The following is a 24,464-nucleotide window of genomic DNA, read 5'->3' on the forward strand; positions in this document are numbered from 1 at the left end:
TGGTCAGCCTGATCACACTAGCTTGTCTGCATGAACAATCAAGGACCAGGCAACCGATGCTCTCTGGTTCAGAGTAACACAGACCTATTCTGTAATATTTTTACTGTGCACAAACTGTTTTTATAAGGAGCCATACATTCAATTTCCACTGATTTTAAAGAGTAAAGGTGGAGGTATCCAGTGCAATGTGACTTGTGCCATTTTAATTCTTTTGAGTCTCATTTTCCACGTGCATAGCGCATGGAATCAGTCATCACAAGCTATTCTACCTTTAATTTAAGACTGCAAAATCCAATGGCTTTCACAAGGATGAAAGGAAAACTAAATCTGCAGATGCTGGAAATCTGAAAAAAAATCTTGAGAAACCAAGTAGTGGAAGACCTTATTCTATTTCCACAGATGCTGCCTGACCTGCTGAGTTTTTTCAGCATTTCTGGTTCCCTCAAGGAACTGAGCTGAAAAAAGAATGATTTGCCCAAAGTTGGGCATGTGTAAGAGAGGGGTATGGAATGGATTAATGAATAGAAGGACTTTTTTTTTAAGCATCATTTTATTTCATTATTTTCACCCGAATATTATATAGATAGTGGAACAAATCAGCTGATCACTGTTTCATTAGCCTATTACCCTGGGTTCAAGGCGGGTGGGAATGGGCATTGATCAAAGATTATCATTGATCATTCAGGAACTGATTGTGATTGTACTGTATGTGCATTTTACAATTTTTTTTCTGTGATGCCTATGCAGACTGTTATCAATGAAGCACTTCCAGGATTCATCAAGAAAATAAAATCATGGAAATCACCCAGTGATGTTCTTGTATTTATAAAACAACTGGATTTACAAGAATCAGACAACCTAACAAGTATGTCCTAAATTGTTTATGTACAAGAGTGGCTAGAGGAACTGTGTTATGCATGTAAAGCATATATGCCTCATGCTTATACTATGACTATGTGGTGAATGATTCCATGCTAGAAACCTAAGCCAATCTAGGGCTGTGAATCATGAATCATATTTGTTTTGATGTTTACCTTCCCATTCAGGTATATTAGATGCAAGGAATAAGAATTCACCATGACTTTGATCAAGTGTTGTACTTGGGCTCATGGAATCTTTTGGAAAACTGCCTGTGCCTGAGGGTTGATTGAAATAATTGAATTGGCGAGTTGTGACATGTGGATCTTTGGCGAAATACATGTTTATTGGGATGGCTGGAAGAAAGGGTGGTGTAGATTGCTGTCGATTCATTTGTAGAGTGAGAATATGTATCTCTTTATAGTTTAGATTTCCATTTTCAGCCCTACCTGTTCCGCCATTTTATTTTACCTTTTTATTTTACTCTCTGAGCAGAATGTTCTTAATTGCTATTATGCGAGCTGCCAGTTGAAGTGGTGAACACGGGCATAATTTTGACAGTTAAGAAAAATTTGTGTAGGAGCTTAGATGGTTGTGGTATGGAGGGTTCAGGTCAGTAGACAAAGCAGAATAATAGGATGGCACAGACTAGATGGGCCAAAGGGCCTGTTTCTTTGCTGTAGTGTGTAAATATAATCAGCAAACTGAAATATTTTATCTTTTTCTGAACAGACTGTACAAAGGGGCTGATAACAGCAGTGAACATTAATGATCTGACACCTGCCATCTACAACATGAAACAGTTGGATCTTTGTTTGAGTGATCGCGTATTGGACAATAATGTTCTTCAACTGGGATCCCTTTCTTTTAATCCCTCTCAGTTAGAAGTTCTGAAAAAGAGACTGCTGCAGGTAATGGTCTCAGTCTGATATAGCAGCTACAAATGATAAAGATATTCACAATAAATTGAACATAATTAGTAGACTGTTTTAAAATTAATATCAGCCTTGAAGATTTTTGCCTGTGGTTTGAATGGTTAAGAAAAAGGGCTTGAAAGGAATGAAAGTCGTTTTAATTTTTTTTTGTTGCTGGTGTCTTCCACTATCCTTTCCCCCTTCTTTGTCCCTCCTCTTCTGTTTCACTTTTCCATTCCCCTATGAATAATCATTGCTTTGTAAGTCTGATTCCTCTGCTCTTCTGGTCCTTTTAAATACTTGCTTTCAAAATATATCTCTTCATATTTTGGAATCATAATGTTTGCATCACCCAGCATCTTGGGCACAAATGTCACCATGTAGATCTCCCATAACTGAAGAAGCGGGGAGCCACACTTCATCACATTGATGGAGATCTACAGTGGGGAAGCTGGTCCTGCTGCTGCCTCAGCAGTGCCAGGTTAATCCTGACCTCGGTGCTGTCGGTGTGGTGTTTGAACATTCGTGCATGGGGTTCCGCTGGATGCACTGCTTCCTTCCCACATGCCAAAGGCATGCAGGTTGGTCAGTTAAATGGCTATTCTAAATTACCCCTAGTTCGTGGGTGAGGAGTTGAATGTGGGAGTAGTTGATAGACTATGGGAGAATAAAATGGATTTATAGTCGGTGTGGACTTGGTGGTGTAGATGGGCTATCATTATCGTATGGTATGCTTCTAAGGTTTATTTGTTAAAGGAAAGAACTAATTAAGGCAATCTGGTATCAAATATTTTTAATTCTAAAAAAATTTACACTTAGACATACAGTGCGGTAACAGGCCATTTTGGCCCACGGGCCCATGCTGCCAATCCCATTAACCTACACCCCTGGTACGTTCTGAATGGTGGGAGGAAACCGGAACCCCCGGAGAAAACCCACGCAGAGATGGGGAAAACGTACAAGCAGACAGCGCGGGATTTTAACCCCGGTCTGGTCCTGATCGCTGGCGCTATAAAGGCGTTGCGCTAACCGCTATGCCAACCGTGCCGCCCTTATAAAAACCTATTTAAAGGTTTGTCTTTTTTCTGAAATTTGTATTGATATTAATTATTACTTTGGTCCTTCTGAAATAGATTTACCCCAATGGGCTGCCGGAAGAACAGATTCAAATGCTGGGAAATATATCTACAGTTTTTAATGCAACAGAAATCAATGGCTGGAATATCAGTGGAGTTGATACTCTTTCTGAATTAATGATGCCACAGCTGGAAATATCAATGGTACTTAAAATGAAAAAAATAATGATGTAGAAATGTAATGTACAAAATAAAGCACAAACTTTAACTAGTTTTGGTGCAGTAGAAGACTGTTTGTGGCTTTGAGGAGTAATTCTGAATGAGGGACAGGACTCCCTTCACTGTCATTTGAATTTTGGTAAATACCAGCTTTGCACCGGAAGTTCTGTTAAGCTTCTTCCAGTGTAAAAGCAGCTGTCATTTGGAGAGACATACAGTAGGAGGATGAATACAGGAAATTATTTGCATTCTGGGCGTGCACTACATGTATCAAAATCCCGAATGAGTGTCGGTGAGCTCCTTAGATTTTTACTGTTCCTGAAGGTTCCCAAGGCATGGACAGGACACCTGCTCCCATATTACGAATGATATGCAAACAGGCAGGGACCAATCCCACACTGCAACAGTGACAGGACAGGGTACCTGCAGTTTCTGGCTTCCTCTTACCAAAAAAATGTGAACCGTAATTGTAAGATGTTGTGTGGTAAACTGTTTGGAAGCCTCATTATGTCACATTATTGGGATCATTCAAGAGATTAGTGAACTATGTGAGGCAGTCAGAATTAGTGTTATTTTTAAAAAAAATTTTTCATCAAAATCCTTACATCTAGGCAAGGTTTTAAAATAAAACATGGAAATCAAGTGCTACTACCCTGGAACCAGACAGCACAACACCAGGGCATCTAAATACCCTAATTATTGTGCATTGGAAATATTTCACACTGAACGGGTTAATTAGAAATCATCTTGTCAAAGCACAACTCCGGTTGAGATAGATATGAATATGGCAACTTGCGTTTAGACTCAAAAAATTCAGAAAATTTGTGGGAAGAGAATTAAAGATAATCTGTCAAATATTTAAAGATTTAATTTTTAATGTATTACAGAACATAAAAGTAGAAAAATACAGCATAGGCCCTTCAGCCCACATCTCCGTATACATGGTGCTTTCTACTACACATGAAACATGTTCCCCTATTCCTAGCAAATGTTATTATCTCATATGCTTCCACCACTATTAATGGCAACGTGCTCCAGGCTCCTACTATTCTCTGTGCATTGAAATAAACATGGGCCTATACGTCTTTAAATTTCTTCCCCTCGCCTAAATGCACGTCATCTAGTATGGTAGAAAGATTCTGACTGTTCACTCCATCAATGCCACTCATAATTTTATCAGCATCTATGCGGGCTTCCTCAGCCTCTGACAATCCAGAGGAAAGAACCCAAGTTTGTCCAACCTTTCTTCTAATCCAGGCAACATTCTTGTAAATCTCTGTAAAGTGGTGACAGTAAATAATCAGCCTATTTTTCCTCTCTGTCAATATTTAATTCCATTGATGTTAAAACGTGCGTTTTATCAAAAAGTTTTTTGGGTAAACATTTGAGACCAGTAACAATGAAAAAGAAACATAATATTTCTCTTTGTAACAGCCACAGAAATCTTTACATTTCTTTTGACAGGTTGTATCCATCATAGCAAGATATCTGCAGTTAGGCGGAACTCTCAATGCTGTTGCTTTGAAAGCTATTGGTGGGATGAACTTGTGTCATCTGAATGAAAGCCAATTGGTAATTTCAAACCTAACGTAAGTGTTGAATCTTCCATGTATTTGTTGAAGGCAATAATTAATGTGGAAAATATTACAAGGAAATTTATAGCTAGGGATTAGACCTGGAGAATTTTTCATGGCAAGAAGTCTAATCAAGAAAGCTGTTGAAAGCAGGAAGAGACATTGTGAAGTCAAATACTTCAGGGAGTGGATTGGTCGATGGGGGTGAGATATTTCAAAGTGTGTGAGCAGAGGGTGATGGGGGGTGGGGGGAAGATTTTATGATTGAGTACAATTAAAAGGATAGAAAATATGAACCAGGATATGGTTCTGGTGAAAATTTAAGGATAGCCTTTAATGAATAAAGGATAAAAAGTCGAGGAGAATTGTTATGAAATACACAATCTCAAAATTGACTGCAAGTCGTCACTGACCAGGGAAACAGTGTGAAGACAATTAAAGACACATGAGAGATGAGTTGCTAGAATCTGGAGTGAAAACAGTTTGCTGGAGGAAATTAGTGCATCAAGCAGCCTTGGTGGGAGGTGAAGAATGGTCAACCTTTTTGGTCGGAACCTTTCATCATGTTTTGATGAGGGGTTCTGACCAGAAATGTTGACCATTTTTCTCCCGCAGATCAGCTCGACCCACTGAGTTCCTCCAGCAAACAAGAAACTTCAAAGAGCACAGAGTTTATGTTTGTAAGTGTGAATGCATTACAACTCACATTTTTAGAAGAGAACATTATTTATTTGTTCCCTTGTGATAATTAACACCTTTACTCTGTTAACATTAAATAGTGCGATTTATGTGGCAGTGAAGCTGTTTAATTTACCACTGTACATTAATTTGGTGCATTTGTATTGGAATGTGAAATGTGCCTCAAAAAAATGGAGCCTGGGAAGACATTTAATGCTTTAACCTATCTCTCATAGGGACGCTGGACCTCTGGATCTATCTACTTGTACACAGTCAAAGAAAGATTTTCTTTATAGCCTAGCATTTTCTATCCTCGGATCTCAGCAAAGGAATCCAATCCCCTACTTCAATCTGATGAAACCCTATCTAGGTGAGTAGAAAGATACGTGTATAGAAATTACATTATATTATTTGGGAAAGAGTTAATCTATCAATCTATTTGAGGCATCCTACGAAGAGAATAGCAGCATCAAAATAATGTTTTAAAAACCGCTTCATGAGCTTTTACCTCAGATTGTTTGTGGCAGAATTTTCTAAAATAAAAATTGTAATTTGATTTGATCTAAGTAGGACAATATTCGGTTTAATTGTTTTGTAACTCTTTAGAATAATATTGTTAATTTCCCATTCCACATTAATTCAAATTTCATCTATTTTATGTATGATCATGTTCATGAACTGCTGCATCTGATTTATTCAGATCCATGAATATACTGGCCTTGAAAATGTGAGGCCCCGATGCAGATCTGCTGTAGTTTAGGTTTGCCACTGGAAAGGCCTCAGCCTCTGCAAGGCCAATGGCTTTACAGGGGCTCAAAGTATTAGTTTTTTCTTCCCTACCACTTCAGTTAATAGGACAAAGTTTGCAGTTGATGTATCTGGTTGCTTGAAGTTCATCAAACCCTTGAAGAGTTGATGTAGGACTTCTTAGAATCACATGTTATTGTGCCCTGAACTGTCTGAAGACCTCAGAGTTTTGGGGCCACCAGTAAATAATTCATTTTGCAAGGAGCAACACTATATTTATTCCTTGCAAAGAAGGAATAGTTTACTGGTGGCCTTTGTCTCTTTTACTGGTTGGGTAGGGAAAAATGGCTCCAGGTGGTTCCCCAGTAACCCACAATGCGGCCTTGCACCAAGGGGGAACTCAAAAGAGATGGCAGATGCTGCAGCCTGGAGCAGAAAACAAATTGGTAGGGAACTCAACAGACCGAGCAGCATCTACTAGGAAGGAATTTGGTCCAGACCCTTCAACTGGGCTGAGAATGGAGAGGGAAAGAAGAGTGGGGGCTGGGAATGATGAGATGGGTTCGAGATGATAAATGGATCAAGGGATGTTGAAGGATAATGGACTTGACAGGAAGGAGGAGGGGGATTGGATTTGGAGGGCAGAGACAGATGGGTAACAAGTGGAAGCAGACAAAAGGACAAAAGAGAAAGGCAGATAAATCAGGTTAGGTGATGATGGAGATGGGAAGCAGGAACAGCAAACTTACCAATGCAGGAAGCTCATAAGGAGGTGACCATGGGAACCTTTAGTGGAGAGGTGAAGGGCAGGTGGAGTCAGGTGAGGAAGGGGATCCCCTGAGTAAAATATGAATGGAACTAGGAGGGAGAGGGGGATGAAAATGAGTGATGAGGCAGCTAGAAGGGGTGAATGGGAAAGAGGAGAAAATAGGAAGACTAGTGGTGGATCAGAAAGGTGGGGAGGGGGTTGAACTTTGTCGGTAACGATTACCTGAAATTGGAACATTCAGTCTTCACACCATTGGGTTGAAGACTGTCCAATGCAGCAGGAAACACTGAGCCAACAGGCTGTGAGCTCATTAAGCACAACAAGTTTACTTTGAAGTTCACGCTGCAGCCTTTAAGGTCCTCCGGAGCCTGCCCCTTACATCCCGGAACTCACGTCACACTGACATAAGTGCGTACGCATACTTCCAGTCTGTACCGGAAGAGAAGGACCCGTGGCGCCATCTTTTCTGTGGTTGCCCTGCTGACTGCGCATAACAAGCGGAGCCAGTTTGCAGCTGCAATTATGTGCGCCGCCACATCGTTCCTAAATTGTATCTCATTGCATGCTCCTTATGATAGTCAGAATTTACTCCCTCCCGAAAAGAAATCCATCTAAAATTTTGATATTACTCCTCTTTATTACACTTTAAGCAATTGCAGACATTTCTGCTCCATTTAACTGAAAGTTCATTGCTTATGTTCTATAGTTGCAACTTATCACCAGTGAGAATCATTGATGATATGTAACTCATTGCAGAAGATGCCTTGCACTAATTTACTCTCTTCCAAATATTGACCACATCTTTAACTCATTTGAACCTATTTTATTCTTTGAGGAATGTGGTTCAAATTAATGTTCAAGATTTATCTGAGCATTTTAAGACTTTGGTTAGATCACACTTGGAGCACTCTGTGTAGTTCTGGCCACACGCTTGTAGGCAGGATTTAGTAAGTTGGATGGGGTGCAGAGTGATTCACTGTGATGTTGGAACTGGAGGGCTTAATTATAAGGAAAGATGAGATGGGGTGATTGTAGGAGGCTGAGGGATAACTTTGTAAATGTTTATAAAATCATGAGGGGTATAGATAAAATGCATCCCACAGTCTATTTCTTAGGGTAGACAATACAAGAATTGAGGTAAGGGGGAGAGATTTAAGAGAGAACTGAGAGGCAACTTTTTCCCTCAGAGGGTGGTCTGCATCTGGAACTAGGAGATGATAGAAATGGGTTCAATTGCAATGTTTTTAAAAGACATTTGAATAGGATGGACTTGGAAGGATATAGACCATTTGCAGGCAAATCAGACTCGCCCAGAATACCAAATTGGTATCAGCGTGGGTTCCAGATGAAATGTCTCCGTATTTTTTTGGCAAACTTTATAAATGCATGGGATCAGTTTTACTGGCTCTTCAATGCAGATTACGTTACATGCATGCGTATTTCTATTTTCAATTGTAACCAGAAATTGACAATATATCCAAACTGCAGAGGGACTTAAATACTTGTATTTCTAGATCATGATTTTCCATGATTCATACTTTACTATCTAGATTCTGTGGCTTAAAATTTAGATGGGAGGTGATAAAAGATGGAAAATTACATTTCATAAATATAGGTACCGTGCACTGTCGGGCTCTCTGGAAGAGGTTGGTCAGGCAAGGCTGATGTGTCTGGATTATTGTCACATGACTGATCCACAACTTCACCCTGATTTTAACACAAAACTTGCCACTAAGTTTCTGCCTTGTCCTTCCTGAAAAATGCTATTTTCAGAAAGCTGTACTAATGAATGCCAATTTATCTTAGTTATAATGCTGAGATATTTTATAAAGATGATGCCCACAAGTTTCTATTATTGTAACATTTCTTTATTTAAGGTGGCATTCCTCTGGAAGACCTTGAAGTTCTTTCAAATAATAAAGTCAACATGGATTTTGCAACCTTTGTCAACCTGAATCCTTATGTAGTAAAGGTGGGTTTGATTTATTTATTGTTCTTCTCCACTGAAAGGTTCCAGCCGTAATGTCTGCATCTTTCCTGTTGCAGATTTTTTTAAACTACCAGCAAGTTTCTGGCAAGAAATGTTCTCAAGTTAACATCTCAGCAGTAAATGAGGCCTATCCATTTATAATTATTGAATCTCACTGGGACAGGGAGTAATGAAAAATAGTTTGCAGCAGTGGATTAGCGTTCCTCTGTCCTGCAAAGTGGTCAGTGTCCAAACAAACAAAAGAGATCTAATCTGTCATTGTGGGCCCAAAAAGAATCAAAACTATTTTCACAACAAGTCACAAAATGCTGGAGGAACTAGCAGGTCAGGCAACATCCATGGAAAGAAATTCAGTCGATCGTTCAGGCCAGCCCTTGATTGGGAATATGAAGAATTGGGCAGTGGGTGAAATAAATCAAAATTAGAATTTATTTTCATGAACAAGGCACAATTTTTGTTCTGTTTTACTGCAGCGTCACAGTGGAAACATTCATTTAACCATCTCACAACAATAAATAAAAATAGTGCACAAAATGTCAAAGTAAGGCAGTGTCTTTGGTTCATTGATCATTTAGGAATCTGAGGGTAGTGGGAAAGAAGCTGTCCTTGTCCAGCTGAGTGAGAGGAATAAAGGGGTTTGGGTGGGTGGGGGGGGGGGGGTTTCCTCCATCTGCAGACTTCCTGTTCACCTCTGGAAAACTATTTTGGGTGACCTTTTTGCTAGTTCTTCCAGATGTCTACTTGCATTAAAATCATAAATAGTTCAATCTGAGAGGCTTACCGATTGAAAATGGTTTGGGCATTATTTTGAAATGTCAGTCAGCTAACAATTTACATAGGCTCTTTAATATTATCCACCTAGCAAAATCTAAGACTGAGCCTTGTATTGCTGTAGCTCTAGAGGCTGAAAAGGCCTTCAATAGGCTGGAATGGCCATATTTATTGGCCAAGTTTGGGTTTGGGCATTTGTTTATTAACTGGGTAAAAACCCTCTATCATAAGCTCTGGGCCAAAATTATCCCTAACGGACGGATCGCGACAGCGTTTCCCTTGAGTAGATTGAGTCGACAGGGCTGCCTTTAGTCTCCAGGACTTTGTCTTGGCTATTGAACCCCTAGCCAAAGCAATTAGGCATGATCCTGATATAAAGGGTTTCAAAATGGATTATGGCAGATGATGTAATTTTGTACTTAACAAATCCTGTTAACTCCCTCTCCAAATTACAGACTGTATTAAACACTTATGGTGTTGATGCAGGATATCAGGTGAACTTGGGGAAAAAAATGAAATTATGCCATTAACAAGTTTTGATTATGCTGAGTATCAGTGAACAAGCCCTGTTAAATGGCTTCCGAATTATATAAAATATCTTGAAATAACTGTAGATAATGACATTTGTACAAATTTAATGACCTCCCTTTGCTCAGTAGAATTGAAGAGGCTCTACATCGATGGATGAGTTTACCTTTTACTCTATTTGGCAGAGTTAACTGTGAAAATTAATATATTACTGAGGTTACAATATCTTTTTCAGTCCTTACCCATTCCACTACCCTAAACTTTCTTTAAACCCCTCAACAAACATGATGGACAATTTATATGGAATTGTAAAATGACCAGAGAATCTATGGAAAAATTAACATGAGATTTATAGATTAGGGGCCTTCAATTACCCAGTTTTAAAAATTATTATTTTGCAGCTCAAAGGCAATTTATTTAATCCTTTTTTGAGGGTGATGGTTTCCCCTCCTGGATACAAATTGGATTGCACTTCCTAAAAGAAAAGATATTCAGTGATTTTACTTATAAATGAAACTCCAAGATTATATCCAACATGACAGACAATCTTATTTTAAAGCATTTGATTAAAATATGGTGTGAGACTCATGGAAGTCTTAGACTGAAAATGGGACTGACACCAAAAACACCTGTGAGACAAAATAAACTTGTATCCATGACTTTAATATTCTGGAGACTTAGCATCGTTAGAGGGATCCAACATTTGGACAACTGCTACAGTAAAGGACTGTTCATGTCATTTGATCAATTGAAGAGGAAATATGACTTTTCCAGCAAGACCTTCCTCAGTTAAGATCTTTTCTGGGCCCAGAAATTACTTTACCTGTACTTACTGATGTGGAGAAACTGCTTCATGAGGGAAATTAATGCAAATTTATTTCTAAAATGTATTCCTTACAGCTGAACGAGGGCCCAAAGCCAGGTTTACACAAACCTAGAATCAGATTTGAACAATTGATGAACAACACTGGTCAGATTTATGTCAAGGAAATTTGTTAGCTGCCATTAATGCCTGTACAGATTGGTTCACAATAATTTCCTCCATCTACTATAACTCGCCCCACAGATATTGCATAAATATAAACCTGAATTGTCAGGAATGTGCTACAGATGTGGTATAGAGGTCAGCTCCTTCTTGCACTCTGCATGGCTTTGTTCAAAGGTGAGGCCATTTTGGTATGACCTTTGTGACCCTTTGACTAAGATCACAGGATTAGATCTTTAGATCCTGAGCTTTGCTTCCTGGGGAGCTTCACCAGTGTTAGTAGATCGTTAACTAATTTCTAAATTCAATTTATGGAAATCGCTTGATGTGTGGCCAGGAAATCCATAATAGTGACATAGAAATCTGATTCCCCTCTCCTCATTGATAGAGGGTCTTTGGAAATGAATAGTTTTACTCCTCTTGAGAATATCACATATAATCTTAGAAAAGGAAACAACACCTTCCTGAAAATTTGGCAGCCTTACCTAGAAAATATAGGCACTTCGCTGATATCACTATAGGATGTGATCATTTCTGGTTAGCCAGAAGGCTTCTCTCAAGGATATAACACTGTGTTTGTAGAGGGTCTCTCCGTGTTTCAATGGATGCACTGACTGCTTCTTTCTTTTTTAACTGGGGTTATTTAGAAAGGGTAGGGAATTGTTTTTTTTTTGGTGTTTTGTGTTCTGTATAATTGTTAAATGTATTTAAGAATGAAAATAAAATATAGTGATTTAAAATAATTATCCAAATGATTTTTTTTTTGTTTCAGAACCTGACTGCTCAGAATTTGATAGACTTACTTGGATACTACATTCAAGCTCTTCCAAGTGGAGTTAATGAAACTGTGGTGGTTATTTGGGTGAACTCACATTTTAAATCTGAAGTCAGTCGGCTGGGGTTGCCTGGAGGACTACCAGATCCAACACCAGGCATGTATTTTATAAAAAAGGCAGTGCTTTGCACAGATGTTCAAAATATTCCTTTCTAAGCCCACTGAACAACTGTCATTCTGTAGTTTTTAAGCATTTTTCATAGTTTCCTTTTGGCACTATGTTTGCCTGTGTGATCTTATTAACCACTTCAGAATTAATTATAGTAGAACTCTGATTATCAGAAATGGCTGGGACTCGGCCCATTTCAGACAAACATTCTTTTTGGAGAACCGGTCATTTTTTAAAAACAGCCCAGTAGCAACAGCAAATTACTTGTAACAGTGTTTATACAATAACACGGTAAAGTTTTTTAAGCATTAAAATAATGTTTAATTCTCACCAAAAAAAATGCTGGCCACTGCCAATCACCAACACCTCCCCAATGAAGCCATGCTCGTTCTAGGACCCAGAGGAGGGTCCGGCTCCTGCCCGAGAGCCTGAGCTTTGCTGCTGCCAGAAGCCCGACATCCCCAGTCGGTTTGGCTCCAAAAAGGGTTTGGAGAATCCAATTTCAGATAATCTGAGTTGTACTGTACTAAAAAAAAAATCAGTTTCTCATTTAAAACAGGTAATACATTTTTTCTTTTAATTCTTTCAGCTTATATTTATGGCAAAAATGTGTGTATCTTACAATATTTTTCTCTTTCTTTCCTCAAACAGAGAGGATATTTTGTGCAGACAAGGACAGGTAAGAATTTAAGGCAATGCTCAATTTGTGCATTGCCTGTGGGAAAACTAGATCTGATGTACATCTTCCTTAAACAGATGATATCTCAAAAAATTAGCACATAAATTACAGCTCAGTTTTTGTTGATATGCAACCACGTAAAATGTGAAATATTTAAAATCTTTTGGAATTTTGCAATCAGTCAGTTCAAACTGTGACATAACATTTTCACTGAAGCTGCTAAGTGCAATCACTAAAATGTCTTAAATATGATACAAGAAATTATTGTTATATACACAAGTGCAATGTACACATACACCAAAATTATTTTGGTATGTAAGACACACCAACAGCAATAGTATAAATTAAATTACCAGTGAGTCAAAGAAGATAATAAATATAAAAGATAGATGAACAAATATTCACAGTTGCAAAACAAAAAGTGACATTTCAATTGTGCAGATGGATCTTCTGGTCATCCTGGAATAGTTGAATGGAATTGGTAACCAGATTTGTTAATACTTGTTATAAGTCAATAATTTTCAAGATTCAATTGATTGTCATGTCATAAAAAGTCACATTAAACAAAATTGCCTTTTGTCTGCTGTAAGGCAGACAGATTCACCATCGGCAGAAGTTGCCTGAAGTGCCTCTTACAGTCAGAGAAGGAGAAGCAAAAGAAAGTTCCCCGCAGAGTCGCTGGGTTTCCGTGGATTTGTCTCTAGCACTCTCGTAGCCTATGCAGCCATGCAGAGTCTAGTCCAAACCATCGGCAGCCCGAGCTCCTCCCATACATTTCGGAACCTTTCAGCGCCCTCGACACCCTCTCACATCCTGGTTTCGATACCTGACACGTTGACATATAATTTCACATGTTTTCAGAATTATTTCTAACTGAAAAGATTTGTCTTTTTTTATAACCCAACTGTTTTGAATTGATAAATATCATTGTACAGTTGACAAAAATAATGTGAAAGACATGCATGCCTGAAAAATTTCCCAAGTGAATTTAGATAATTACAATCAAAGCCTGTGCACAAGTCCAGTAGAGTTAGTATTTGCATAAAGAATTAATATTTGAATAATTAAGACCACTGTAAATCAAATTTCCCAGTCCCATAATCCACAATGCCTTTGAGGAAAGTCAGATCCTTGTACAAGTCACCTGCAGATCAACATTGAGCATCTGCTCTATGCAGGGGTGCCATTTCAAACAGTCTTGGGAAAAGGAACCCCTGTGGAATTCTTGCAAAGATAACGAATGAAACGTATTAATGCTTTTGTTGAAAATGTTACAGTTGTTTTCATTGCAAAGTTATTTATCTGAATTACAATGGAATCTTTTTGATTTTCTTCCTCTAGTTCGGCACTTAATAATTTCCTAGTAAATATTAAACCCGAACAAGTCTGCACCTTCAACATCACAGAATATACCTGTGCTAAGGTAAGCAGTGTCACAATTTAAAGATCACTTGAGATTGTTAGGCAGGGATACATTAAGTTACTAAAGTATAATTGTTAGTGTTTAAAGCTTAATTTTACATAATGTGCTTTTTTTTCTTTTAGTCATTTGATTTAGCCTCTCTTTTATAAAATGGAATGAATACCTGATGGTGTTCACACTGCCTTCTTCCATGTGATGTGTCCAGTTTCAAAGATTTTTCACCTCAGTTTACAACCAGGTTGATGGGCACTTATCCCTTCTGTGTCATCCTCAGAATTCAAGGATCTATTGGATAATAAAGATGACTGGCAGAAGAAATTAGTATATAGTAATTTTGTGTTTATCTACTATTCTTATACATCATGGAAACCATTGGCCAACAAAGACCCGACTATTTTCAGATAGATTAGATCAGTAAAATGTCTTGACTATTTAATTATAGTTTTCTGAATGAATTCCATTGCAGACGGAGCTACTGAAACAAGGTTTAAACAGTGATTCCTTGGCAAATATTTTTGACTGCTTCATTGGTGAAAGGGCTCTGAATACCTCGGATGAAATAGCATTGGTAATTTTCTTCCAGAAGTTTGATGAGACAACACTATACAAAGCATTGGATAGATTCAATCAGAAGGTAACTAATTATTTGTTTTTATTTGTTCACTTTTTTGGGATGTAAGCTACAAGACGAGCATTGATTCTCTTGAACAGAATTGCACGTTTGATTCATATAGACTAGCCAGATACGGAAGAATGGAAGATCTCCTTCCCTTATGGGCATGAGCTAACCCTGTTTTCTTTAATAATAATCCAGTTCATCATTACAGGTTTATGCTTTTAAATTCCAAATTATAACAATATTTGGAGCTTTCAAAACAGATGAAAATATCTTGTCAAAAGGGGTAATTTTAAGGATTCAGAGTTGAGGCAACATATCTGGGGTTGAGTATATATCCATCATGATGAAATTGAATGGAATTGATTCAAGGAGTTCATTTATCTTTTTAATTATTTTTAATTATGCTTATACCATTAATTAGTTCGTGTCAGATTTAAGAATTATGCTGGAGTAAAAGTGTAATGTTATTTCATCTATTAAATCCATTATTATTGTCAGTAAATGGTACAATTAGAGTCTTGACAGTATGTTATACATTAACTCCATTCTTTAATCCATAAACCCAATAAGTCAGATATTAGATTTAAGAGGGAGTTCCCTGCTGGTGGTGCATGGAGTAACACATTTTTGTTGGTGTTCCTAACATTTTCAGCTCCTATGCTTTACTTCCTGAAGCTACTTTTTCCTCAATGAGGAGTTTTTTCTTAGTTTTAGTTCTTCTTTCTCAGTTTATTTTACATTTATTCAATATGACTTCTGCTTGTGGAGCTAAAGCTGGGAGAAAAGGAAGAAGCCTCTCCTTTTTTTTAACTCATCTACTGAAAAAAACAGAAGCCTCTACTTTTTGATGAAATACATCAAGAACGTGAGTAGAGATGTTAGAGTTTAAAAAGAGCTCGAAAGAAATCCATACCTCCATTCCTCAAGTTGCTGAAAATATGGGTGAATGACATGACTTCATCAAAGAACATGACTCCAAAACTAAGGAACTGGAAAGAACTGTTCAACTCAGGCCGCCCTGTTGGATGATGCACAAACCAATAATCTGGAATTGAAAAGATCTCACAATTTATTATTGAAGAAGGTCACAGACTTGGAAGTGAGAAACAGAAGAAACAACTTGAGAATCATTAATTTGGAAGAGAGAACCGAATCAGGCCAGCTTTCTGACTTCTTTGCTGGGTTTCTTCGTGAGGTTTTTGGACATGAGCTATTGCCAACTCCGCCTAGAGTTGACAGAGTGCACTGATCGTTTGTCTCTAGACCTGCTCCTGGCACGAAGCTGCGTTCAATCATTCTTTGCTTACATCAGTTCCAGATCAAAGAACAGCTTCTATGAGAGTCCAGACGCAGAGGGACTCTAAAATATCAGAATCGGAACATTAGGTTAGTGGAAGTCTACCTGTCTGAAGTAATGAATGAACGTTCCACTTACAGAGAATTCATGTCTCAGCTCTATAGTGCCATCTTAAAATCAACCATTGTTGCACTTCCCAGCTCGATTGAGAATCACCTTACCGGACAATACCAAGAAGAGCTTCTCTTCTCCTCAGGCTGCAGCTGACTTTCTGAAAGATTATCATCCAGTCTCAGAAGATGAGTAAAATGTGTATTTATTGACTCTTTCTAATTCCCTTTTTTATTGTCTTCTTTTGCTTTTTTCTTACTTTGTGGTAAATTTAAACCAATGTTTTATAAAACTTGTATATTTTTCCTTAATTTTTTTTAGGGTTATGTCTTTCTTTTATAAAATATATGTCTTGTTAAGTTCTCCTTTTTTAACTTTTTATATTTGTTATAAAGTAAGAAAGGTTCACCTCTTGTCTCTTTCCCTTAAATGATAATTAAAGTTTTCAGTTAATAATTAACTAGTGAATCCATGGAAATTTTAATTTTTTTTACTAGACTCAATAATTTTGCAGCTGGTGAGTTTCTCCTCTTGAATGCATATTTCTGGGATTACTACCAGCAGCGAGTTTTGGGGGCATTGTTTTGACTGAGCTGCTGCTACTACGTGCAGTTGGGATTCACAGGAGGGGAGGGTGTTTTGTTAGTTTAATAAGGGTTTTTTATTGAGCATGCCATCACTTAATAATTTTGATTTTTAATGTCTCAGACAGTCATAGGTATTAAGGTTTTGTCATGGAATATTATGGGGTTAAACCATCCGGTTAAACACTGAAAGGTTTTCCTCAGTTTAAACCCGAGATTATTCTTTTACAAGAAATGCATCTTTGTCTATCTGATCCCTCGCTATTTTTGAATTTTTGGAAGGGACAGTAATTCCACTCAGCATTTTTGGTTAAATCTCAGGGGTGCTTCAATCTTGATCGATCAATCAGTGCCATTTATTAAACATGAGGATATTGCCGACACTAATGGTAATTTTCTTGTCCTCGGGCCTGCGCAAAGGAGCTTTTAGGTGGAGTGCAGTGTGCGCAGTACTGGCTCCACCCTTTACACCCATGGTTCTTGTGCCGTGGCCAATCAAGCTGGGACGTGGTAGCGAGGTCCTTGGGTCGTTGGTTTTATATTGGAGTGGCCTTCTCCTATGCAGGTTTCTTTCCCGGGCTGGAGGGGCCTGCCTCCCCTCCTAGGTCGGACCATACCTGGTCGCAAATCACCTGTGGACATGGACGAGGTAAGTTTAATTGGGTTCTCTAACTACCTCTGAGGTAGGTCAGGGACCCGGTTGGATTCTGACGGGGTTGACCGAGTCACACCCTTTCTTACTGCTGTGTAACTGGGGTGTAACTGGAAGGCAGCGGCGGCCCCGGCCCCAGTCCGCGCAGAAGGTAGGCAGTGGCGGCCCCGATCCGGGCAAAAGCGAGGGGGAGGAACTACTGACATGCTCCAAGAAAAGTGCAGAGAACAAAACAAAGGACTCTACATCACCTGTGTTGACCTCTCCAAAGCCTTCGACACCGTGAGCAGGAAAGGGCTTTGGCAAATACTAGAGCGCCTTGGATGCTCCCCAAAGTTCCTCAACATGGTTATCCAACTGCATGAAAAGCAACAAGGTCGGGTTAGATTCAGCAATGAGCTCTCTGAACCCTACTCCATTAACAATGGCGTGAAGCAAGGCTGCGTTCTTGCACCAACCCTCTTTTCAATCTTCTTCAGCATGATGCTGAAACAAGCCATGAAAGACCTCAACAATGAAGACGCTGTTTACATCCGGTACTGCACGGATGGCAGTCTCTTCAATCTGAGGCGCCTGCAAACTCACACCAAGACACAAGAGCAACTTGTCCATGAACTACTCTTTGCAGACGATGCCGCTTTAGTTGCCCATTCAGAGCCAGCTCTTCAGCGCTTGACGTCCTGTTTTGTGGAAACTGCCAAAATGTTTGGCCTGGAAGTCAGCCTGAAGAAAACTGGGGTCCTCCATCAGCCAGCTCCCCACCATGACTACCAGCCCCCCCACATCTCCATCGGGCACACAAAACTCAAAACGGTCAACCAGTTTACCTATCTCAGCTGCACCATTTCATCGGATGCAAGGATCGACAACGAGATAGACAACAGACTCGCCAAGGCAAATAGCGCCTTTGGAAGACTACACAAAAGAGTCTGGAAAAACAACCAACTGAAAAACCTCACAAAGATTAGCATTTACAGAGCCGTTGTCATACCCACACTCCTGTTCGGCTCCAAATCATGGGTCCTCTACTGGCATCACCTATGGCTCCTAGAACTCTTCCACCAGCATTGTCTCCGCTCCATCCTCAACATTCATTGGAGCAACTTCATCCCTAACATCGAAGTACTCGAGATGGCAGAGGCCAACAGCATCGAATCCACGCTGCTGAAGATCCAACTGCGCTGGGTAGGTCACGTCTCCAGAATGGAGGACCATCGCCTTCCCAAGATCGTGTTATATGGCGAGTTCTCCACCGTGACAGAGGTGCACCAAAGAAGAGGTACAAGGACTGCCTAAAGAAATCTCTTGGTGCCTGCCACATTGACCACCGCCAGTGGGCTGATATTGCCTCAAACCGTGCATCTTGGTGCCTCACAGTTCGGCGGGCAGCAACCTCCTTTGAAGAAGTCCGCAGAGCCCACCTCACTGACAAAAGACAAAGGAGGAAAAACCCAACACCCAACCCCAACCAACCAATTTTCCCTTGCAACCGCTGCAACCGTGTCTGCCTGTCCTGCATCGGACTTGTCATCCACAAACGAGCCTGCAGCTGACGTGGACATTACCCCTCCTTAAATCTTCGTCCGCGAAGCCAAGCCAAAGAATAAAGAAGAATAATAAACTTAACATTTTTGTTTATATTTACAGACCTGATACTGATGACCCAAATTTTTTTGAGCACGTCTTTTCTCTTTTACTGGATTTGAACATATATATTGAATCCTTTTTAGATATTGTACTGACAAAAATTTTGTTTCTTTTGAACAATTATCCATCAAATTTACAATATCTAGACATCATTTTTTTTGTTATTTACAGGTTAGGAGTTTTTAATTTTTAAAAAAAAATTGAAGCTCCCTCAAGACCTGGAACCTAATGATTTATAATTTTCAACCTAATCATAAAGGGATGGTATCTGGGCTTTATAAATTACTTTTAAATTCTAGGGATAGTTTCCTGGACAGAATTAAACAACTATGGGAACAAGATTTTCAACACCATTTTCTGAAATTACTTGGAATTCTATTCTGAAACAAGTGCATTCATCCTCTCTTTGTGTTAGACACTCATTAATACAGTTTAAGGTCGTACACCGGCCCCACTATTCCAAAGTCCAATTGGCTAAATTCCATTCTAATCTCTCTTCTAAATGTGACAAATATATAACTGAAGAAGGTACATTGTATTATATGTTCTGGTGATGACCTTGTCTTTTCAATTTTTGGAAGGGGTATTGTGTACCTTTAGTCGTTGATATTAATTTGACAATCCTTTTATTGCTCTCTTTGGAATAAGTGGACTAGCAGGTTTGATATTGATTGCTTCATAATTCCATACAGTTGCCCTCACCTCCCTTATTGCAAGAAGGGCCATTTTAATGAGATGGAAAGATGCTGTCCCTCCCACTTATAATCAATGGTTTGTAGTAGCAGCTACAATGGAAGAGACTCACAGCCACCATGTTTTATATACCGTTTTATTTCAAATCCCATGCGTGCCCCTTTAAGGGCTGCTTGAGCTCCACCCCTGTGTGGGCGGTGACATCATAACATCTGCCTGAGGCACGCTGGTTAAAGCCACGAGGAAAGGAGGTCCCCCGACGGCGCCATTTTCTCCTGGCTGCCCCACACGCAGCAGTACAAGCGGGGCCGGTTCGCCACGAGTATGTGCACAGCCACACGTTGTCCAATAGGATGGCATGTCTGACTTTGGGAGAAAAAAATTAGATGTTCCACTACTGAAATGAATCTTAACTTTGTTTCTTTATGGGGTATTTTCTTAATTACTTTTGAAATTTGTAAGATTAACTAGTTTTTTGCTTTGTTATGAGTCCAGAGGACCCCAAAACCCAACAGCAATAGAAATTCACCAAGAAAATGGTTACTTAAACAAAAGTTGCTTTTAATTTTCTTTAAACATAAAAGCTTTAACTTATTACTATTAACTTAACCTAACTTAACCCCCTTCTAATTCTAAGTGCACATGTATGTAATATGTATATGTTCAGGAAAGTTCTTTGGTTCACAGTCCAATCTCACTTCTCACTCCTCCAAATTAGACTGTGCACAGAATTTATATGAATCTTCACCAGACTTTAGTTCCTAAAGTTAAATGGTAACCACTCAGGAAGGTTCTGTTGGTTTCAGAGAGAGATTCGTTGCTCGTTGGACACACACACAAACTGATTTACTTCCATCTGTCATTTCAGTGTCTTGCTGAAGAACCTTGCCCCATCAGGGGTTTTGTAAATGATAACCTCTTCTTATAGGTCACCGCCGAGTTCATCTTGTCAGAACCACAAGGGTTTTTCAACAGGCTGAACTCAGAACTGTCTTCAAAATGGGGTTTTGAACTAAACTTGCCAGCTTGTCATGTTGCAGACTCAAAAGCCACTGCAGAACTACATGATCCCTAAGGCTCCAGACCCAATCTTTGAAAGATCTTATCAGCCTCTTGAGCCCGGGACTCTTCCATTTGTACCTGCTTTTGAAATTCTTTAGCAAAGCAGTTTCATTGTTTTTGCAAAATCTCTGGTGCCCAAGTGACCGGCTTCAGCAAAGCTCTTGCATTTTAAATGAGATCTCTGTTGTGAAGTGACCTATTTTAAACACTCACAATCTCTCTCTTTAAAAGACCTATTTATATATAATAAAAAATATGATATAACCCATCTCAGCTTTTTGAACCCAATGTTTACTGTTAGTTGTGGAGTGTTTGTGTTAAGTCAATAGCCTCTGAAGGGGGTGGTGGCTGATACTTAGATAATTAGTAGAGAGGTTTTCTGTTCTTTTTAATGTAGCATAGGTTTCAATACTATTTGTACTGCTATACAGGATTTGTTAATACTTTATTTTATTGTCATGTTCCTATGTAACATTTATTTGATAAAATCAATAAAAATATTGATAAAGAAGAAAAGATTTCAGCTGATAGATGTAGATTTTATCAGTCACCATTTCATTTTAAGCCTATAGTAAAGGACAGTGGACAATTTAATTTTGGCTGACGATGATTTTTTACATTGCCAATCACTGAAAAAACATTTGGAATTAAACATTAAACAAGGAATTTTGCAAATATGAAAACTTTTTTGTTGCAAAAAAATGATGGACCAGAATTTGAAATCTGTGTGCAATTTCATTGCAGTCCTCAGTTTCTGAGCAATGCTACACATTTATAAGACAAAAAAAAAAGCTCTGGATATTGTAATCACAGGAGAAAGCACTGGATGGGCCCTGCAAATCAGGCAGTAATTGTGGAGAGGGAATGAATATTTCATCCTGGGCACTTTGGTTCAGAACGATAATGTGAACAATGATGGGGAAAACACAGAAAAGTAAATTTGAGACAGGATTGCATGCTAGATTGATGAAATGGCCAAAATGTGCAAGGAATAAAGCCTGGTTATAGAGTAGATTTAGTTGATTATGGTGGTGTAGCAGAGATGGAAGATGGTAGGAAGCATGCCATGTCAGATAAAGTCAAAGGCCTTGCAGTTCTCCAGAAATGAAGTGCAGGAAAGAAGAATTGATAGAGAATTCTTAATTGGGTTAATGATCATTTTGCTCACTGTTTTAATTAATTTCTCAGGTTTGACTCTAAACATCCACTTGTTTATTGGTTTAGTTCTCCATCTCACCATGTGTTTAATCTTCAACATTTTATCTGTGAAACTCACCACAAACCATTGGAATAGGCTTTTACTTTTAGCACTGATTTTATGGGCTTTGGTGTAGTGTCAAATCATATCCATTGATTCTATTTTTTTTGGGGGAAAGCAGGTGCTTGTTAAAAAGAATGGCTGCCCTTGAAGTGTCGGAGATACTGGGGATAAGATTTTGATTGAATCTAACCACCATCCCACCACAAGCCACCTGGAGTCTTATCTCTGGGTTCCCTGTTTTTTAATAACAGGATCTGGATTTACTCTTTGCAGTTGCAGCCAAGCCCAAATTTTGAAACCTGGGAAAGAATCTCCTTGCTCTCTGAAATTAAACATGCTCTAATTTATTTCAGACCCCGAATACAACGAGGATTCCTCTATCGACGAAGATCACATTTCTAAATGCTCTGTGGGAGATTGTGAAGACCAACGAAAACTTGACCGGTTCAGTCTTTCTGGCCAAATTGTTCCAGGAGCGATTCAGGCCATTCATAGCAGGCATTTCCCAGTCAACAGTGAGCCCTCTTCTGACGAGAAACTTAACCTGTGATGCTTACCTAGCAGTGTGAGTAAAAGCATAATCCATTGCTAGATATCAAATCGGAAAAGTTACCCTATTTAAACATTTTAAATTGTTATTGCCATTTGTATAAATAATGTTAATTGACAATTTATCCCCGACACCTATGGGGATTGGTAGATGCTGGATAAGTGAATTTTTTGTTCGCTGAAGATTGCGTGTTGCATGATTGGTGAACTAACTGCTAGGGAGGGTGCCAATTTTAAACTTGCATATTTTTTTTACCTATTTATTCTCTGCGACCTTTTTTGCTGGTTACTTGAGGCTGCCGGTTGTTTGAATTCCAAATAATGGGAATTTTACTGTGTTGGGTTGACTGAATTTAGATTATTTTTCTCAATGTGTATTCAACTATTTTGGACCCTGATTTCAAGGCTCATTTTAATTTTTGTTAAATTAAGAAGCAATAATCACATAATTCAGCAATTTTATTGAAAGTTACAAGCAATGTTATAATTGGCCACTTTCACACTGCGGTCCAAATTCCCGGGAATTTGCCCTCCTCGGCAATTTAAGGGGGGGCTCCGCCCCCAACCGATTATGCTCTCATAGGAGTAAGTGTCAGTTCGGTCGTCCACTCGCTCACTTGTTCACTCTTTCCCCCCCCCCCACCCCCCCAACACTCTCCAATGCTTCGGCACATTGTGACAGCCATGGGATGAATGCCTGATTTCGTTTCCCATAATCCTTCATGCAGCTGGAACTGCTCTGGGAAATCCAGATGCATGAGGGATTATAGTTAACGAGGACAGCCATTCATTCTGCTTTGTGCTACCATGCAATGTGCTGAAGTGGCCCGCTGTTGTCAGGCGGTATGTATCTTTTAATTTTAATCACCTAAATGACGCAGAATGCAAATGTTGATACCACAAAGCTCCCCTGCTTGGCCATTTACCTTTTATCACTGCAGGGAGAGGGTGGTCGGTGAAAATTTATTAGGGCTGTGGCCAGGTAGGCCTGGGCCGACCTTTTCACAGGAAGATTCCCAGGAAAATTTCCGGGAACCTTCATTTTACACTGCGGTGTGAAAAGGCCTAATTGATGCAATTTCATTTTTATATCTGTAGAACGAGTTGTGCTTGAAAATGTGGCTGCTCTGTACATTTTTGGAACTCCATTGTTGAATAGTCTCAAGCCACTTGTCAAGTTACTGAAATGCTTGGTTTTGTGAATGCGCCATTGCATACAATAATACTGTTGATTGAAAATAAGTTCTTTATTTTATTTTAAAACTCTTGATATTTAAATTGACCCTGTTTTTAGTTTTTCATCCAGAAACTCAATTCCATGAGAAAGGATCTTTGGTAACTGTCATATATGTAACCCTACCTGGTGCAACTTGTGTTTCTGCTGGACAATTCAATTGCAGAAAAATCAAACTGAATGGTGAATTGTGGACTTCTGCAACTTGTTTTTTTGTGCAAGGTCTTCCAGCAGCCAGTCATCATGGTGCATTGAGGGCTTTGGACATGATAACTGACAACATGAAACAAAAAGTCGACAATTCATGCATGTCTGGCCAACACTGTATGTGGGCCACTCATGCAATTTTCCACAATATCTCTGTGACCTGTTTCACGCGGCTTAAAATGATCTGTCGGAGCAACTCTCAGGCAGTGGTGAAAACCTGAATCGGTTTGGTTCCTTTTGAGGTTGGCACTTATCCGGCTCTCCTTTGGACTCATAGCCCTTCTTCCAATCTCATGACACTTGACTGAACGAAACAAAAATCCTGTTGCTTCCATTGCATGAGGTTGATCACTGAGCTCTCCCTGACCATCACTTTCATTGCTTCATCTTCCA

At 39.1% G+C, this 24,464-nt stretch overlaps 1 protein-coding gene across 1 annotated transcript in view; it reads left to right on the forward strand.

The window, feature by feature from the left end:
• The window catches only part of LOC138746590 (uncharacterized), a 133,601-nt gene that overhangs the window by 78,886 nt on the left and 30,251 nt on the right, over window positions 1-24,464 (forward strand). The window contains exons 41-51 of the mRNA XM_069904881.1: window positions 748-865; window positions 1,591-1,769; window positions 2,906-3,052; window positions 4,532-4,656; window positions 5,556-5,689; window positions 8,713-8,807; window positions 11,882-12,041; window positions 12,705-12,732; window positions 14,074-14,155; window positions 14,622-14,789; window positions 22,435-22,646. Coding sequence (XP_069760982.1) covers window positions 748-865; window positions 1,591-1,769; window positions 2,906-3,052; window positions 4,532-4,656; window positions 5,556-5,689; window positions 8,713-8,807; window positions 11,882-12,041; window positions 12,705-12,732; window positions 14,074-14,155; window positions 14,622-14,789; window positions 22,435-22,646 — 1,448 coding nt within the window. The remainder of the gene's footprint in view (window positions 1-747; window positions 866-1,590; window positions 1,770-2,905; window positions 3,053-4,531; window positions 4,657-5,555; window positions 5,690-8,712; window positions 8,808-11,881; window positions 12,042-12,704; window positions 12,733-14,073; window positions 14,156-14,621; window positions 14,790-22,434; window positions 22,647-24,464) is intronic.

This window comes from Narcine bancroftii, chromosome 12 (genome assembly GCF_036971445.1).
Source record: "Narcine bancroftii isolate sNarBan1 chromosome 12, sNarBan1.hap1, whole genome shotgun sequence".
Lineage (NCBI taxonomy): Eukaryota > Metazoa > Chordata > Chondrichthyes > Torpediniformes > Narcinidae > Narcine > Narcine bancroftii.